General features: G+C 43.8%; 1 protein-coding gene across 2 annotated transcripts in view; it reads right to left on the bottom strand.

The window, feature by feature from the left end:
* LIMS2 (LIM zinc finger domain containing 2) overlaps nt 1-17,657 on the bottom strand; it is a 34,445-nt gene extending 16,788 nt beyond the window's left edge. Inside the window, exons 1-4 of one of the 2 annotated variants that reach the window (XM_032120063.1) lie at nt 17,552-17,657; nt 2,039-2,198; nt 1,043-1,109; nt 617-737 (exon numbers count right to left, since the gene is read on the bottom strand). In XM_032120063.1, coding sequence (XP_031975954.1) covers nt 617-737; nt 1,043-1,109; nt 2,039-2,198; nt 17,552-17,562 — 359 coding nt within the window. In that variant the 5' untranslated portion in view covers nt 17,563-17,657. Of the gene's footprint in view, nt 1-616; nt 738-1,042; nt 1,110-2,038; nt 2,199-17,551 lie in introns of those variants that run through there. The other variant, XM_032120064.1, reaches the window with a different exon arrangement.
* Between the last annotated feature and the right edge of the window lie 2,265 nt (nt 17,658-19,922).

The following is a 19,922-nucleotide window of genomic DNA, read 5'->3' as shown; positions in this document are numbered from 1 at the left end:
ATAAACTCTAGGAAACTACTAGACTTTGCTCGTAATATGAAAGTCTAGAATTCACTCTGAATTGTGCAACACTTTCTGCTAACTGCTGGATTGTTTTATTTTCTTAAAATGGTATGTTTTTGTATAAACTCCCTTTTGTGTTTTTATTTCTTATTTCTGAATTAAATGCATTAATCAACCTCTAGGATTCATTTTAATATTTCTGCATTTAAAATGAATGATTTCTGAAGACCAGTGGAATCACAGGCTGAAAAGACTTTGCTGCAATCATTGTGTTATTCTTTTGGCCTTTTGCTACATCTTGATTTCCTGCTCAGCAGTTTACTTGATAAACAGCCTGCCTGAGATCATGTAATCCCTTTTTCTCACTTACTATGCAGTCTTCTGCCTGAAATCCCTTTCTTTTCCAGAACCCATCCACTAGCCACTAAAATTTGAGGTTCCTGCATGTTCCATTGGATGAAGAACTTCCCACCTAACAGGTTATTCCTTAAAGTTTCTTCTGTACCTTTTCAAGCTTTCCTTCTCAGTGTAAAACTAACTGACCACCCTCAGCATCTCACTGCTGTATCAATAACACAAGGATAAAACTTTCCGACCTCCTGCTCCATCTTACCTGCCAGCGTTCTTCACAAAACCCAGGTCAGCAAGGGTTACATCGCAGAGCTCACAGCGGAAACATTCTGGGTGCCAGTTGTTGTTCATTGCCTTGATAACACGCCCAATAATGAACTCACCTGCAAAAGGAAAGCATGAGATGCATGCAGAAAATAGTCTTATCAAAATCTACTGTCCTTCACAGTCCTTCCACTTTAGTTCCATAAGTACTATCACAGTCTAACTCTGGAAAAACCCCAATTATTCCCACAACCCGGATAACCCCAAATCACTCCTGGTATCATGCTTTGTACCCATCCAGAGCTCCTGGCTCCTTAAAATGACCCTAACAATTCCAGCCCAAGGCTGGATGTCACAGCAATGCTGCGAATTTTGCACAGCCCTGTAGTTGTTACCCCTTGTCTTGTTATTTGCCACATCTTACCACATTCCCCGCAGCAAGGAGCAAACAGCATCTGGAAGTCATGCTCACAGTACTTCCTACCTTCAAACTGCAAACAGAACAAGAGAGAAGGAGGCATCATGAATAACCAAACTACTTTTACATCTTGACATGTAAATCATGTTCGGCATGATTTTCCATTGATATGACCATTTAGTCAAGGTCAGTCAAGCTGACCACTTCTAGCACCCTACACACCTGTTTTTCAACTCCTAAAGGTTCTTCTTAAAGAAATACCCACATATGGTTTCAGCCTCATGGTGAATTTGCACAGCTAAGTTAATAGCAATGCTGCTACAAGACAGTAAAACTCCTGAAGAATACCCCAATCCTTTTCCTATAGTTACCTTTAACTTCATTTTTGCTTTAGTTTAGTTCAGAACTACTACTCCTACATGAGGCTAAAACTCATGTCAAAATAAAATACAGCAAGTTTAAAATAATGTGTTAATCAAAATATGTGTTTGTGCATATTCTGTAAAAAAAATTCAACCTAGCTTTTAAACGGATTCACTTATTTCAGTTGCCCAACCGGAACAGTTTGGTACAATATGTCTAAAAATAAAGACAAAAATTCACTTATGTCTAATGAAATATTAAGGCCAGGTTGGACAGTGCTTTGAGCAGCCTGGTCCAGTGGAAAGTGGCCCTGCCCACGGCAGGGTTTGGAATGTGATGATCTGTAAAGTCCCTTCCAACCCAAACCATTTTGTGATTCTGTGATGATTAACAAAACACTTTAAATTTTCTTTTTGAAATGCCTCTTATGCAAAGAGCAGCTTTTGCTGTTACTGAAGGAATACATGAGAAGAAAAAAAGGGAAATTAAGTTGGAAGCTCCTCAAAAAAAATGCCAACAAACATTTACGGCTAAGAAACATGCAAAAAAAGATGAGAATTCATATTTCTGCCAGAATCTTCACTTAATTCCTTGCACTTTACCAGAGCTATACCTCTGCCACCCAGTCTGAGAACTCACCTCATAAAAGAGTCCCTCTGGGAACTGCCGAAAGCACTGAGCACAGACAAAGCAGTTCTCGTGATAGAGCTCCCCATTGCTGTTCACAATCCTCTCCGCAGGATCGAACCGCGTCTGGCAGCGCTCACACACCGCATTTGCCAGAGCATCAGACATATTACTGGAAAAAAGACAAGAGTAAGAACACTTATGAGCTCAACATTCCCGCTGCTTTAAACTCCCTTTTACATGAAACAAAAAAGATCAATGAGTCACTGACATTGGTTAGAAATAAGGTTCTGACAACTCATATGTGGCAGATGAGGTCATGTAGCAGACTTACCGATCACACACTTTTGGCTACTTCACCGTTATTTCAACCCATTACATCATCCTGCTAATAGCTCATAGCAAATATCCACAATTTTTCACAAACCAGTCGTTTGGAGAGCAGCAAACCCAAAGATCCTGACTTCTCCAGCCTTCTGGTCTCAGGATGTGCACCCCTGTGGATTTTCTGATGTGTAATAAGCACTGGTATCCCACTGCACTCTCCCCTTCACTGTGAGCAGTAACAATGCATTTCCCTCTCTACAGGCCCCTGTCCTCCTAACAAATTTGTTGAAACTGTCAAAGTGTTACAAAGCTTTGGGCAGGCAAAAGCCCCTCTCGTGGGCTTGGCCAATACCTCAGCTTCATTTCCTCAGAAAGTGCGGCTAAAACCCCCCCAAGCCACACTTAAAAATCACGTAAAGAACATTTCCTCTATCTACCCTAAAACATGGAATCACCCTAACCTCTTTCACAAAATTTACGTGCTTGCCATCATGCAAGCTAAGTTAATGCACTTTTCAAATTGTATACCACATGTGCAAACTGGGAGGGAAAAATTATAAGGCACATCTCAGCTTCTTGTTGCAATGTGATCTTTCTTTTAACCATCAGACTATCTAATAGTATAAAACCTCGATATTATTACACTTTTAGATATAGAAAAACTGTTTTATGCCTTCTGGGCATCTTTTGAATTCTATGATTGGAAAGATCGCAGTTTTATAGGTGGAAGTATAAAAAATTGCCACCACGTTTAAAAAAATCTCCAAACTATTTGCATAGCACTTTTCCTGAGGTATGTAATGTATGCATAAAATGAAAGATAGCTGGGTTTACAAGGTCTTTTTTCTTTTTTTTTAGATTCAAAATTACTCTGAACTGAATTTCCATTGTTAGTGTTACTCAACAACCCAACAAGCTACTTTCCCCACCTCTTCACGGAGAACAGTAATTCAATAAGCTTTTCCAGGAGCAGAAGATTCTCTTTCCTCTGGTCAGAGACATCCCCCTCAAAAACAGGCCATTGTCTGTATTCCAGGGCTTCATGTCCTGAGCACAACTAGAATGAGCAGGGCGCAGTCTCACACTCGTGAGGCAATGTCGCAGTGACCGCTGCTGTCCACTGCCCAGGCTGGCTCCAGCGGGGTGCGGCAGGAGTGGGGAGCAGCCGGAGGTGCAGAGCTTTAAAGCTGCTCCTCTGAAGCCTCTGCTCTACCCTGGGGAGCAAAGGCTCCAGGCACTGTAGCAGTCAGCAGCCCTCCACGAAGGGAAACATAAAAGTAGCAGGGAGGCTCGGCACTGGATATAACGCAAGACTTATTGAAGGGATCCACGGTGAACGAGCAACAGTTGCAGTGCTGCTACACCTTATAAAGGGGGGTGGAACAAGGGGAGTAACCCGAGTAGGGACCAATAGGTGGATCAGGAGGGAGGGACGCTGGGGGGGAGGACCTACACCTGGTCCAATGGTCCTGGTGGGAGGAGGGAGAGGGGTCACATGCCCCAATGGGGCGTCAAGGTTTAGGGGATTTCCAAGAGGGGCGGTATCCGAGGGGGCAGGGTTTTGGGGGATTGATGGGGACCATATAAGGGTAATTAGGGAGGGAGGGCTCGGGTGATGGGCACAGAACAATCCAGAACTCCGGGAGGGGTTTGGGCGATTGGCAGGGAAGGTGCCAGAACAAAGGGAGGGGATAACCATATTGGGATAACCATATTGGGATAACCATATTGGAGCATCGGGGGAGCGGCTTGGCTCTGGGGCAAACCAACTGGGAGTGGAAATGCGGGAGATAGGGATGAACTATTGGGGTACAAAGAACATACAAAAATACAATAAAACATTGCACCACCACTTCGCAACACAACCAGCCCTGCGTTCCAGCTGGCTGAGCTGAGCCAAGTGTCTCCCCTCTGCAGCCTGCACTAATATCCTAGGCTGTAACCTGGCGTGACCCCTCAGTAAAAACAGACTTTCTTTCTACTGCTGCAATTCCAATGGAGGCAAAACCCAAGAGAGATCACAATAGTTTCAAGAATGGAGTACTAATTTAGCAAAAATTTGTTGCAACTTGTTTCCTTATTGCAGTACAAAGGAGATGTAAAAAAAGAGACATGGACTGTAATTACAGACAAGAGGAAATCCTGCAATTTCATAAACTAGAAATCATAAGTTAAAGAAACATTTTTTATCCTGACACAGTACCAAGGGAATAGTACAGAAACATCAGTATTTTCAGCAAAGCCGACACCTCATCGGCTTGGTTTTCAGTCACCACTCTTTCAGCTGCACCACAAAAATCTGTACCAGGACTTGAAAATATAATCTTCCCTTCAAGTACTTTTTCTCTGTTGAAAAATTCAGTTCATTCAGTAAATACCAAGATTTGAGCTAGCCAACAGCCCAAATTAATAAAAACTGACATCATGGTGAAAAATCTCCTCTGGGAAGAAAACCAGGCAAACCAGCAAGTATTACATGCTAGACACTAACAACAAAGCACCATCTCATGTTGTGCTTGTTGGGTTTTTTTCTTTATAAATATGAAATCAACATTTTAAAAAATCCTAATTTTCCTTCTTTTTTCTTCCTCCAAAGGGACCCGCCAGTGCCAATGCCAACATGCAGGGTGAACTCTGCTAGACCAGAGCGGCCACCTCCACATCAGCATTTTGCAACAAATAAAGCCTGCAACCTTCACAGCCACGTTACCGCATGAAATCCAGTGCAGCCATGACACTTCACACCAGACACCATGGAATACACTTGTCCTGGGAGAGACACTATGGAATATACTTGTCCTGGGAGAGACTCCCACACAAGTCCCATGGCTGTCCTGGCAAGAAAAACTATGACGACACAGGGACTTCCTTGTGATGCTGCTGCTGCTAAGATTTCCTCAAAGGCGTAAGAAAGATTAGCATGATAAAGTCTGAGCTGTCCATGCAAATGAGCTAATGAGTGTGACTTATTATGCAGATGATAGAAACTATTAGTCCAGGAAAATATAAATGAAAGAACCAGTACAAAAAATGACTCAGTTCTCTGCCTCAGCTAAAATCCAACTGAAACTTTTGGGAAGAGCCAGACTACCAGGAGTCAACTGAACCTCATCAGCTCCTGACCAATGTACCTCCTGTAATGCAAACCAGCAACTGCGGCTCTTTGACAATCACAGCAAGAGTTTTGCATCACTGCTCTTTTTCCATTTATAACTCTGCATCCGTTTTCACAGAAGACATTTTATTGTTTTGTACTCAAGCTACAATTTGCCACTTCAGCCTTGCCCTAAAGATATGACTTTGCATTTATTCAAAGGTTTTACTTTAACATTTGCCAATTTCTTAATTTCCCCCAAGTACACACCCGTGTGTGCCCTCTTGTTCATACAAAACCAAGCGTTTTTTCAACTAGCTCAAGGTTAAAATTAACCAAAGCTGGAAGGAAGAGAGCACTGTGCCAATTCAGAGCAATTTTATCATTCAGTTTACTACACTGCTGCAAAAGCACTTCTCCCAGCAGTATGGGGAGAGGAAGAGTAACACTATCACTGTCCTTCTGATAGTGGTACCAGGAGTGACCACAAAAGTTTGACTTGCTGTGCCACTCATCATATATTTACACCTTAATCTTCCCCTATATTGGACAATCCCCAATATACAGTGCTTCTTCTATTCTGTTTGCTCATTGGTTTTTTGCTATTCAGTAAAATACATCTTGTTTTAACAATAAGCTGGTGACACAAAGACAGGAAAGGCTATTAAAACACAATGAGATCAACATCCTGAAGTTATCCTGTCCTGCACAAACCCAAAAAATACCAGCATTCAAACAACGCTTTTCCCAATCTTTCATCATTGTGTGCTGTATTTTTAACAAATTATCTTTGACAAAGTACCTAATTTACAGAAATTATGTTTTTACCATTATAACTAGGTTTCTCATGCTTTGACTTCTCAGAAGTATTTACTATAAAGTACCACCATTGCTTTCAAATGGGAAAAAAAAGAAACAAAAAAGAGAGAAACAAAAATCCTTCTTCAAAAGTGGACATTATCTAGGAGACCCATTCTGTGCCACATGTACAGGTGCTATAGAAATATTTGAAAGCATTTTACCTTCTTCTATCACTGAAGTCAATACTACCTCTTTTTTAAGACACTTGTTCCCGGAGATCTACCACTGGTGACAGATTAAGGAAAAAGAAGCAAATTTAATAATTCGCCTGCTAAGAGATTAGAAGAGGAGCTCCAGCCTTCGCCATCACATTTGCAGATTTAATTATCTTAAATGTGGCTGCAAGACAAAATGAACCAGACACCTGGACAACCAGGAGAACAGATGAACAATCTCAGATTTTGCCTGAGAAGGCAAGGAACTGCAGGAGGGTGGAGTGCTTCTGTCAGAAAAGCCCAGTTAAAAAAAAAAGTTTTCTTTAATTGGTTTTGAAAGCTTTTTGGTTTTAGTGTCAAATAGAGTTCAACAATGTTGAACGAAGATTTGCTTTAATAGTGACCAACAACCTTGCAGATACTACAAAAAGAAAGCAAGACAATACTTTGAGATACAAGAACTCAGGGCATTATCCAAACCTCAGCAGACAGCAAAACCTATGCTGGAGAACCCTAAAAATGTATTCTCTGCTCATTCTAGTCTACCAGTAGGAGCAAGTGTATACAGAAAACATCACAATACAATCACATGTCTAGTATGTATGTACACACAGATAGGACAGTGAAAAGTCAAAACTGAAAGAGCTGTCACCACTTGTGTGTGTCACAAATGTCAGCAGCCAAGATAAAAATCACAGCACTCCAGGAGAGGAGCTGGTTCCCACCCCCATAGCACAGCTGAGAATTAGTGGCTTTAAGTCCTCAATGTTGACAAAGACACAAATGAAATCAGCTGGGACAATACCAGACTTTATGATTAATTTCACAGATAAAGATTTATGCAAAGACAAAAGAAAGAGGAAGGGTGTCAGTTCACGAACTAGTACTGAAAAACAGCCCTCAGCTACCCTTATCATTTCAAAATCTCTTTGCTGCAATTGTCTTATCAGGACAACTTTCCCAAACTGAATTAACTTCTTTAGTTAATTCTTTAAATTTGTCATAAAGTGTTTGAAAAAAGTAATTCCCATTTGTTTAAAGTATGATTTGTTGTGCATTTGTTAAACTATGCACATAGCTTAACATTTCAGCATTTCTCCTTCTGCTTGTATTGAATTTTCAGTTCCTTCTAAATATTTTTTCACTGACTAAATAAGAAATTAATAGTGTTTCTCTCAGTATATTTTCCTTGATCCTGTAGCCCCCCAAACTTTCAGTGAAATAAACATTTTTCTTTCTTATTTAGAATACAGGGACAACCAAAATTAAGAAGAACATACAAATGCAACTTATGGCCACAATATGAAAAAAAACAATCTCTCCTTGGGCCTACCAGCAACAGCAATTTGCGATTAGTAGAAACTGGGGGGGGGGGAGGTTTAAAAAAAAAAATTGCAGATATTGCAGCTGAGACCAGAGTACAACGTCCGTATGGTTGACCTGCAGGAAGCTGCAATCAGGCAGACCTTTGAGACCAGCAGCAGCAGCAGTGAAAGTCTCTTGGTATTCACACAGAAAAAAAATCTATGCCATGGGTACCTGGGAGTCCCTCTCAATACCAAGCAATACTTATTGCCAGTAAATCATGACCAATTACTTAAAAAGACACACAGTTAGCAGTGTTCACTCAGCACAGGCAAACATCAACAACATAAAGAAATGTACAGAAATTAAACAAAAGAAACAAAGAAATTAAACAAATTATACCTCTTACACAGGAAAACCACCCTTTTATTATCAAGCATGTACCACTTCACCCAGAATATCTATTTGACAAATAACTCCTTATGCACACTTACTCTTTCTCTTCTCCACTTTCATTATCTCAGAGGAGTTTAAATGTGATGTTTGTTTACCAGCACTGGTAACACAAATCATTCCCCACATGTATTCATCAATTATCACCAACTAGCATCAGCACTACTGTTGGATTACTCTCCTTTGCCTGAAGAAAGGACATCTCCTATCAGGGCCTATCAAAAAGGAGAAGCAAAAATTATCACTAGCTCAAACCCCATGGATGAAATACAATAATTCAGGAGAGAAACTTCTCAAAGGGATTAAAATTTTCAGCACTGTCACCTGTTCAGTAAAACCAAAATATATTGGCTCTATGTTTACTTTTCTTCAGGAACTATGATGTGAAAAATGTACTCAATTTAGCTGTACATCTGCTTTTTCAGTACTTTTCTTTCCCCTCACAGGTCCCTTCCATGCTTCTCAATACTCCTGAACAGCATTGTCTCCACTCGATGGCATCACCATTTCCTTCACTACCTTGTTAGTCCCCCTCCTCATTAAATTCTCATACATTCACACCCACAGCTTTGTGCAGGAAAAATAGAAAATTTACCAACTAACTAAGAGCTATTAGCTAAAAGGAAAAGAGCAGGGAAAGGAGGGTTTTAGCAAGGGATGCACAGTTCATATTGAAAGGCCAAACTAATTCCTCAGTTCCAGGTAAGCATCAGGCCTACTTCCTGCTAAGAAAAGTCTGAAATTCAGAACTCCTAACTGCTAGAAGAAGAAAATCTCCTCTGGATGCTCACTGCTCTCTCCAGTGACACAGATTTCAGATCCAATATTGCTGCTGCAGCTCACAGTTCTCCCAGAATGCAAGAAACTAAGTTTTATTTAACTCCTGTTAATTTACCTCCTGCACAAAATTAACTAATGAAAATTCAAAAGTAAAATTTTAATGTGAAACATGGGAAAAGTAATGATCATATCAAGCAATGGAATTGTCTGGACAGATTCAAGAATCTCTGGTTTGCATGTTCTCATGAAGCAGCTAACTTGAAAGCTTTAGTTTCTGCTGGATTGGAGTTATTTACAAAAACTAAAATCAACAAGTTTGCTACTAACAGTATAGGTAAAGAATTGACTACTGAACCCTAAAACCCAAGGAATGATAGAATTTTATCAGCATTTTTAAAAATTACTGCATTTCACAATTTTTTACTCCCACAGTGTTCAAACATTTCACCAATAACACCACTAGCACTGTCATGGTTTGAGACGGGCCAAACACCAGGCACCCCTGACAGCCACTCACTCGCCCTCCCCTGCCACAGCTGGGAAAAGGAGAGGAAAAAAAAAAAAATTAAACAAAGAGTTCATGAATTGAGATAAGGACTGGGAGAAAACACTCCAAGGGAAAAACAGGCTCAACTCAGAGATAAAAAGTGAGTTTATTACTAACAGAGTTGGAGAAAGATAATGAGAAGTAAAATAAGCCCCTAAACCACCTTTTCTTCCCCCAACCCCTCTCTCCTTCCCACTGACAGCGGTGCAGGGAGACGGGGCACGGGGGCTTGGTCAGCTCATCACCCGAGTTTTTCTTCCACTGCTCCGGGAGAGGAGTCCTTCCCCTGCTGCACCGTGGGGTCCCTCCCACGGGAGACAGTTCTCCATGAACTTCTCCAGCGTGGGTCCACTCCCACGAGCAGCAGTCCTGCCAAACCTGCTGCCACGTGAGCCCCTCCCACAGGCACAAGTCCTCCCAAAACTGCTGTGCCATGGGTCTGTCTTCCATGGGGTGCAGTCCTCCAAGGCCAGGCTGCTCCAGCCGGGAAGCAAGGACCTCTCTCCGCCAGATCTCCCACTGGATCACAGCCTCCTCCAGGCATCCACCCACTCTGGCATGGACACCTCCCCCAGGGGCTGTGGGTGGATCTCTGCATCCCCGTGGATCCCCAGGGGCTGCGGGTGGATCTCTGCATCCCCATGGATCCCCAGGGGCTGCGGGTGGATCTCTGCATCCCCTGTGGAAACACAGCTGCTTCACCAAGCTCTTCACCACGGCCTGCAGAGGAGCCTTGGCTCCAGCACCTGGAGCACCTCCTCCCCCTCCTTCTCCACTGACCTTGGTGTTGCCATGTTGTTGTTCCTCACATGTTCTCACCTCCTCCTCTTCTCTGGCTAGAAAAAACTGTGTGCCTTTTGTTTTGATTTTCTTCTTAAATCTGTTATCACAGAGGCATTACCAATATCTCCAATTGGCCCAGCTTTGGCCAGTGCCATGTCCATCTTCAGAGCCATCAGGGATTGGCTCTGCCAGACATGGTGGAAGCTTCCAGCAGCTTCTCACAGAAGCCACCTCTGTGGCCCCCCCACTACCAGGCCATGCAAAACCAACACAAGCACTAATGCTGGTTCTGAACAGTCTAGCACAGAGCTCGAAATGGGAAAGGTTCTCCATTGTTGCTTTCCTGTTATTGTTAAAAACTGAAAGCTTTCTCATCAGGAAAGTCCTTTCCTTCTTAATCTACTTGGAAATGAAAAAAAACAGACCTCATCCCCTCTGGCTCTGTGCAAACAATTCTCACTTTAAATAAAACCACCCCACCACCAGAACCGAAAATCTATCAAATCCTGGCAAATGCTTTAACAATGCCGTTCCCTTAATCTCAGAGACATACCCATGAATCCCGGCTGCCATGTCTGTCCTGTGAGTCAGCAGTGACCCTGTGCCACTCAGCCGATCCTGCCAGCGCTGATAAAGCTTGGAGGCTGCCAGCCCCCGGAGCCTCAGGCCAGCCATGGCACCCAAGGCCCCTCTGCAGGGGAATGCAGGGACACAACTGGAGCAACACAAGTAGCACCGATACTCAATGAGTCACCTTCCTTTGGGGATTTGCCTTTACATCTTAGAAGAGCTAAAGCAGGATGCACAGACCCCCAATCCAGCACTGTTTCTTACAACCTGTCTGCCACTTTGCCATATTCTTAAAGATCTGACAATCTCTTTCCTGTATTCCACTAGTAATTACCTATTTAATGCAGCACTGGGGGCTACATCAGCATTTCATTCTGTGCTAGGCTTACAGAATGCATCTGTAAAAATGCATAAGTGAGGTAAAAAAATAAATCCTGAGTCCTCACATAATTAAGCCACTTAATTAAAGAAAACTTTCTGATCAACGCACAGAGAAATGCAGAAAGGCAAAGCAGATTACTAGAGCTCTTGACAGCTCTTGTTTGCTGCAGATCAGTTTCTGACCCTGGTAGCTCCATGTGCTTCCCTGCAAGCTGCTGTACCACACTGTTGGGGTTTTAGGAGTTCTCCTTTTGTTTTTCTTTTTCTCTTAAAGAATTTCCCCCACACTATTGCCGAGACAAATTACTGAGTACTTAAGAGAGACAAAAAAGACCTGGCCACAGGGGGAGGGGTCCAACTGGCCACTCTCTTTCACCTGCAGTTTTCTGTGTAGGGTGGGGGACTCCACGAGATTTGAACTGGGAAAAAGGGGTTGTGTATAGCCCCTAGCTCTGTTGTTCTCTCGGCGTTCAGAGGGAGAGGAGGGCTGCGTTGTGGAGAGCATTCGTCACCATTGCAGGTTTCTGCTTTCTGCTGCCTCCCTTCTACTGTGAGTGGAGCTTGCTCGCTGGGGCGGCTGTTACACTGGGACCCTAACACCCTACCTCACTAAAAGAGGGACTTTTTCACCATCCGCTCTGGTGCCTCAGAGAAAAAACCCCAGGATTCCCAAGCCTGCCTTCCCTGCCCTGCTGGAGGCCGGGCTGTGGCCGCCCTGCCCCCGCTGCTGCTTCGAGCCTTCGCTACGCTGTAGCCCTGCTCGCCCTGCCTGCCCAGACCTCCGGGGGTTCCCACCGCAGCTCCGGAGTTCGATACATCTCGTCTGCCGCCTGGGATTTGTGCTCATCCCTGCCGTTCCAGCCTGCTGTTCCTGAGAGTCCGGGATCAGCTGCCCAGGGTTTGTGAAGCCTTTGTTCCATCCTTCCCGGGATCCCAGGGCACCGGTGCCGCGTGCTCCCCGAGCTCGCTCCGGAGCGCCCCCTGCAGCCGCGGGGGAACCATCGCACCTGCCCTGCTCACCGGGAGCCGCCAGCGCCCCTGCCGGCTGCGAGCGGAACTGCACCCGAGGGGAAAGGGCCTGACAGCCGAGAAGGCTGGGACTGGGTTTGTGATTGTTTGCTGTTACTGCCAGAGTTATTGCTGTTTGTTTGACTGGTTATACACATACAGATATATAATAGTAAAGAACTGTTATTCCCGTGCCTCATATCTTTGCCTGAAAGTCCCTTAATTTCAAAATTGTAATAATTTGGAGGGAAGGGAGTTACATTTTCCATTTCGAGGGAGGCTCCTGCCTTCCTTGGCAGACACCTGTCTTTCAAACCAAGACACACACCATGTCCTAAGGATACTGTAAACAACAGAGCTGTTTCTTCCATTTGGACAAAGCATATTACAAGAAACAAAGTTGCGAAGACTTCTGCTCTTCGGATTCACCGCAGCTGGCAGCACCAGCAGGCAGCAGAGAGTCAGGAAGCAGGGAGAAAGAACACACTTGGCATTCCAGTCTCCAGAGCTCTCTGGCCTTCAAGCATTACCATGAAAAATAACATAAGAGTCATTACCAACAAATCACTTTTCAGTAAACTGAAAAAGGAAAAAAAAAAAGGAAAGAAAAAAAAGAGAGGATTTTTGTAGCATGAGCATGAAATACAGCTTGGCAAGCTACAGAGGAAAAAAAATGAGAAGACTGATGACTTCATGAGTTCTAAATGAGTATTAACCAGCAGGAATCTCTTCTGACTCTTAAACAGAAAGGTTTACTGAGGCCCAGCAGAACAGGCATGAATAAAGAACAATAAACTTTCAAAACCACAAATCAGCAACCTTAAAATCTACAATGCACCTCACATTTCCTTGGGAGTTTCAGCTCCTGACGTGACAGCAATCTGCCGCTATAATTTCTTTCAGACTGTAAGTGTGGTTTATCCATTTCTATTTTATAATATAAATGGAATAAAGAAAAATGTCCTCCATACTGCGTGTCTCTGCTGACCTTTGAAATTTTAGAGCAATAAACCATTTTTTAAATGTAAGATTAAATCACCTTTTTACTTCTAGCACAAAGCAAAACATTAAATCACCAAAACATTAATCTCCCTTATCCTTAAGCAATCTGACAAAACCCCTCCTTTCTCAAACACTTAAGCTTTTACCTGACTCATATGACATGATTTTATTGGTTTTCAAATAACCACTCTTCCATGGAAACTATGACCATCTTCTTCAAAAGGGAAGATGAGGGGATTAAAGAAAAAAACAAGAGCACAACAGCAAACATCCTGTCTTTCCATCCCTCAACACAAGCTCACTCACTCATTCCTCTCTTGCCACTTTACACATGAAGAGTGAAAATGCATGGGTTTGTTTTTTCTTTCCCTCTTGATAGATTGCTTTTAGGAGACAGGGTTGATGCCAAAATCTTACAGGTGGTTACTTTCTGGGCCAAAGCAGAGAAGAAAGCAGCCAGACTTCTTTCAGGCATTTTCAGGTTCTTCCTCAGAGAAGCACCTCTATGGCCCCAGAACAGACTAAGGACCTTTCTATCTAGAGAGCCACAGAGAGCAGATTTAGATTGAAAGATTAAGATTAAAACCACATTTTCAATCCAGAAGAGCAGAAATGGATGCTTCTAACTCAGAGAGACAAGATATCTTTATTTGATACAGGTACTTTCTACTCAGCGCCAAGAACCTTTTGTAATGTTGTCCTTTATACTCCCTCCTTCTTCAAACCATTTTACTTGCAACTGCTTCATGCACAGCAGCAGCAGCTCTCTACTGAATTAAAAAAGCATCTAACCAGCTAGCCTAATTGAAAATAATATACTGTTATTTCTTACCTCCACTGGATTAGGAACAGTCAGTAAGCGTATCTGTAAATGCAGCTGCTCTTCTTTTGTTAACTACAGGAAGTACATAGGCGTATCCAGATCCCAATTTGACCAAGTATAGTGATAACAAAAATGTCTTACAAAAATAATTATGCTCTGAAACATGCACCTGGGAAATGTTTTTTTCTTGGGCTTTGTATTAGATTAATTTCTAAAGGCAACACAAAACAGTCCAGGCATTTTTTACCTTTGGGTTTTGTAATCAACACCACAGCAGCAAAGTCTTAAAGGAAACTCTCTTCCATTCTTGTTTAGTTTCTACTTTGGGCATTTGACAACATTTTGCTCACTGGTCATTCACAGATCCTCTTTCTTAGGAATAAGCCCATCATGAAGACAAAGAAAAATAAAACCACAAAACCCAGCCAACCAAACAAAAATAATCAACCCCACCCCAAACTCCAACAATTGTCAAAAAGGCAAAAGTTAAAATGAACAAATGGACTAAATACATCAAATACAATTCTAGAAGCAGTCTTCCCTTATTTATTGGTAAGAAGCACCATAGTTAACTCCTAAATGCTCCAAAAATCACATCAACTGTATTTATCAACAGTGAAAAATACAGAAAGACTGCTGAGAAACATACGGGTTTTACATCTAACACACTATCTCTTATACACAATTTGTTTTTAAATGTAGTTAAAACAACATGTAACCTCATAAAACTAAAGAGTGTGACCAGCAGGTCAGGGAGGTGGTTCTCCTCCTTTACTTCCCCAATAGCCCAGCCCAGACCTGGCAGTCACAAACACTATTTCTAAAATCCAATTATCTCAAAACACAGTCCTCACACTGTAAGAATGTAACTAGTGATACGTGTAAGATTTGCATTTCACTTGCTAAATAGTCACCTAATTTTAGTAATTTTTTTCTATGAGTACACAAAAAGAAAGATGTGCACTTCTTTTTCCTGGAGTTATATTTATCCCTAATGCTAAAAGTCAATAAATCAAATCACTGCAGTTTTTTAAATTCAGGAGATGCCCTCTGCAGCCAAATGAGACAGAACATGATGAAAATTGAGTTATTTTTAATGTATTTTAATACTAATACTGCATCAGTAATCACAGTACCTAGAAGAGAGTCTTTCCGTATTTCTACTTTACAAGAAAGGTGAAGAAGAATACTGTTTCAGCACCTCATGTTTTCCAATCTTCCTCACTTTAGCACACTGTAAAACAACACAGTCATTCTCTGTGTTAACAGTTTCAAGACCAAAGGCATGTTTATGTCCCGTTCCTGGCTCAGGAAGGTTCCCACTGATGGATATTGTGGGGATGCTCCAGCTGTGAAGCAGTTCATCTCCTCCCAGAGCCCTGAAAATCCCAAGTCGCAAAAGCTGGAGAACAACTGACCACATAATGTCAGCAGACTTGAAGAATAACAAACATGGAACAACATCTGGGTACCACTCAGCAGAGTGACCTGTAGCTGGATCTAAGGAAGAACATTCTCAACGCTGAATTCTTTCCAATGCCATACGAGTCTGTCCCAGCCTGAAAAACAACACTGAACACAGTGCTAGTCAACGGCATTGGCCAGGCAAGGTGCTGAGCAGTGCAATGTTTCACAGATGCTGTAAAGCTTTGCTGGGAAACTACAACCCTGAATGGATGATACTATTAACAAGGAAACAGTCAGCTGAGTTACAGCTGCGACAAACAACTCGGATGGAACAGTTAATTGTCCTGTCCTGGGAATGACAGCAGACATAACTTTAGAAATGTTCATAGCTGACAAACTTCCCAGGACAAACATTTCTGAAAACATTAAATAATACCCGTGTTCACTTTTCACAAGCTAAAGCCAAGGCCTGCTCATTTTAACAACCCTCTGAAGTAAACCCAAGGAAAAGAAGACAGAAGTCATGCATCACTTGGAACTACACACTTTGCAGTGTCTCAGCTACCTTGGAACCTCCCCCCACCCCCCGCCCAGGCTCACACTTCACATCCAAGCTTCTCACTGAATAGTGTTGCACTTTTAACAGGCAAGTTTCAGTGGAAGCATGGAGAGAAGACAAGGATTACTGTGCACTAGCACTTCCCACTGTCCTCCTGAGTGATTTCACCCAAGCCTGTCATTCTAAACAGTATCATGCCACAGTTCTGTAAAAATAAAATCAGCTGGGTTCATACAGCCACAATTCTTGCCAAGTCCTCCCCATCTTGTCTCCATTTAAGACCTGGATGGGTACCCATAACCTGTGAACATTTAAGGCTCCTGAGTCTTCCACTAGTTGTAAGAAAATGAATGTAAACTTGTAAATACACACCTGTTTCACATGTCAAAAAAATTAAAAAGGGACCATTAAAGACATGAGGCAAAACCCAGAGGAGCATGTACAATCACCCACAAACATCAATTTGTCATCACAGAGACCAAAAATAACACATTCCCAAATCATAGACGAGCATTCACAATTATTCAGCAGGTTCTCACACCCAACTCACTAATTAGGATCCCCTTTGAATAATCGTAAAAAGCTGCATAATACAAAGATCAAAACTTGACACAAAAGGAAAGTGAATACTTATACACAAAGTGCTCTGGATCCATGTCAGTATTCCTAATCATGAATAGGAATGCTTCAGAACTACAGTAAGATAGCATTCGTGAGGATGAGTATCCTAAAAAGGGCACCCTGCTAATTGTAGTACTGCTTCTTCACGCTTCTCATCTCCAAGACATTTCACAAAAGCAAGCTTATTTTTACAAACTGCTTTATAACGTCTGGGTTTTATTTTACAGATGGGAAAAAAAAGTGACATTAAAGCACTTGTGCAAACCCTCGCAAAAAGCCAGTAAATGCCTTTCTCGCTCCTCTTCTCATTTACAACTGTCAATTAAGTTGCTTTACAGTGCTCTCCACTGTCAGCATGAGAGGAGAATCAAACTCCAGATTTAAACAGCTCCCGGAACTCGTTAACTCCAAGGCCAGCTCGAAGAAGAGGAAAGGGAATCTGTGGGCAGAGGGGCTGCGTGTAGATCAGTGAGAAGGGCCCGACGGGGCAGCGGTGCGGGGCACACCGGGCGCAGGCTGCCAGCCTGGGTCACACCATGCGGCCACAGAGAGCCCGGCTGCTAAGCAGGCACTGCTCACACCTACAGCCTCTGGCCTGCCCTCCGCTGTGTCCCCGTGCACGGTTCAGGCACAGCGGAGCAGCTCTGCGCTTGCACCCCCGGCCGGAGCGTGCCCCGCTCCGCCCGAGTCCCACAGCAGCAAAGCGTCCTCCCCCGACCCTTCCAACCAGCCCCGCCATGGCGGTACCCAGGGCGAGAAGGAGCTGTTCCCGACACGTCACGGCCTGCCCGGGGCGATGAAGGCTGGCACGGCCCAGACCCCCGCCCGGCTCCCTGTGCCCGGCCTCACCTGCCCGTCATGGCGGCGAACCCCGCGCTGCCGCCGCGGGGCTGCGGGCCGGGACAGGCGGCTCGGCCCCGCCGCTGCGGCCCCGGCGGGCAGCTCTGACCCCGCCCCGCCCCGGCGGCGGCCCCGACCCCTTGGGCGTGGGCGGGCACCGCAACCCGCGGTGACTCAGGGCAGCCCCCCCGGACCTGCGCATACTTTTCCTATAAAGGGAAAGAAATACGGAATAACGAGGCGACAGAGCGGAAGGAGGGGGGAGGAGGGAGAAAGAAGGGAAAGGGGGAGGAGGCACGGCGGCTGCCTCCGTCCCGCCGCCGAAGCTGCGTCGCCCCATCTGGTAGTAAACACATTGCAGCCACTGTGAGTGTGGGATGGAGGGGGCAGCGCTGGCCGAGCCGCTACCTGGTGCGTAGTGACATACACCGCACTGACGTGGTTTTGTTCCTGCTGTCAGGAAAATTAATCCACCAACACCAGAGGTTTATGTCCAAAGAGGAAACAGAGGAGTCCCGTTATTTTATTCGAATAAAAGGAGAGGCCATGGGTATTCCCCTGGGATCTCTCAAATTTTTGGAGGGCACAGCCTCCTTTTTATCCGAATTTCCCGGCCGCATTTCCCTCTCTCTTTCCCCATTGGCTGAGGTACGCGAGAGGTACAGACTTCCTGGAACGCCTAATACCTAAGGTTCCCTTCTAAAGTATACCCCCCCCCCCCCCTTATTTTTAGTTCTTATTGAATTTTATGGTTTTCCCATTGTTTCCTTCATCTCTCAATATCCAATTTCATTTATCAGCAGACCTACAGTTTGTTTGTAGAGACAAATCCCTTTCCATTCATCAGTCAATGGAACCCTTCTCATTGTTTCCTTTATCTCTCAGTGCTAATTTCATCAACCAGCAGGCCCAGAGCTTGTTTGTAAAGACAAGGCTCTCATTCCTTTCACTGCGATCAAAGCAGCCGTGCTTCCAGCCTGTTCCGTGGGCTGCTCATCCCTGCACACACCCCTGCGGCGAGGGGAAGCGGCTTCCTGGCGTTTTACCCTTCGGGTCCAGAAGACACCTCTGGAGGCCTTCTAGAAAGTGGTCATGGCAACCATTGCCCCTGAAGGATGAGGGACTGCACTCCCCAAGGAGGGCCCCTCCAAGTGCAACGTTTTTGATAACATGTAATCCCTTCTTGCCCACGGTCAACCATTCTCTGACGTAAAGTGATCCACCAAATGTCATAGGAAGCTTCTGCCCAAAAGCAATTTCAAACTTTGTTTTTGTCTTGTGAAATAGTCTGGTATGCTGTGACTCACCACTGCTGCGTGTATTGTTGCATCTTGAGAGTGATGGTAGAAACTCCGTCTGTGCTCTCTGTTTTCTGGTGTCCAAACAATCTCATTTTTCAGCCCTACAGTAAACATTTAAAATCGTACAAGTTAAATTAGCATCTGGTGGTTTTATTTCTTACTTAAACCAGGGTGAAGAATTGAGTTAGATGGTTTTATTTTGGTTTAATGTTCAGTTGAGGAAAGGGTAATAGATACTACTAATAAGAACAATTTAACAGATTTGGCTGAGCGCACAGTAATAGACAAGCTCTTAGTGGTTCTCTGCATCCCTAGTCCCTCTTGTAACAGTTTCTGAGTGCTGATACATCATCTCTCTACCCTTGCAGTTCTTCTTGAGGGAGAAGCAGAGATTACTAAGATTGGATGTGCAAGGGAGACTCCAGGTGTTTCCAAGGGTGCTTAGAGGAGCACAGCACAGGGCAGCGCTCAACCTTGAGCAACCTCCCAGCTACTGGGCCATCACCACAGCCGTTCCTCTTGCCTCCTGCATCCGGGCGGGCTTCTGTAAATTGTATCAATCTGAAATACTGTCTTTTTCTTACTGATCTACATTTTGAATGTGACACAATCTTCTTTCCAGCTGTTAAAACCAAGAACTATCATCACTCGCTACTGCTGAGCTCTTGCAGTCATTCCACAAAGCACAGCTGGAGCAGAGACATAACTGTCCCCCCTCCCCAGAGACCCCTTGTCTGACAGCTTTCCCTGTTCCCTCTTCAAGCAAATATGCCTGTTATGAACTGGTTTAAACACAGAAGAGTAAAGAAAACTAAGTCTCTGTGAATAAAACAGATCAAACCCAGAAAGGTTCAACATAAACCCAAAAAGCATGATTAAAACCAAACGAGATTAGGCGTTGGTGTCAAAAAACTTGATATATTTTATTTAATAGTAAAAGAGGCAAAGAAAAAGAAAAGAAAGAGAAAAAGAGGCATGCATGGGTGGGGGGACAGGGAGAGAGTGACAGGGATTAAGTAGAAACATATCACCCTTCTGAGGGTCCCAATGACTTCTTGTTGCTCCCCTCCATCTGGTCT

This window comes from Corvus moneduloides, chromosome 10 (genome assembly GCF_009650955.1).
Source record: "Corvus moneduloides isolate bCorMon1 chromosome 10, bCorMon1.pri, whole genome shotgun sequence".
Taxonomy (NCBI): Eukaryota; Metazoa; Chordata; class Aves; order Passeriformes; family Corvidae; genus Corvus; species Corvus moneduloides.
This window is presented reverse-complemented; position numbering and strand designations above follow the sequence as displayed.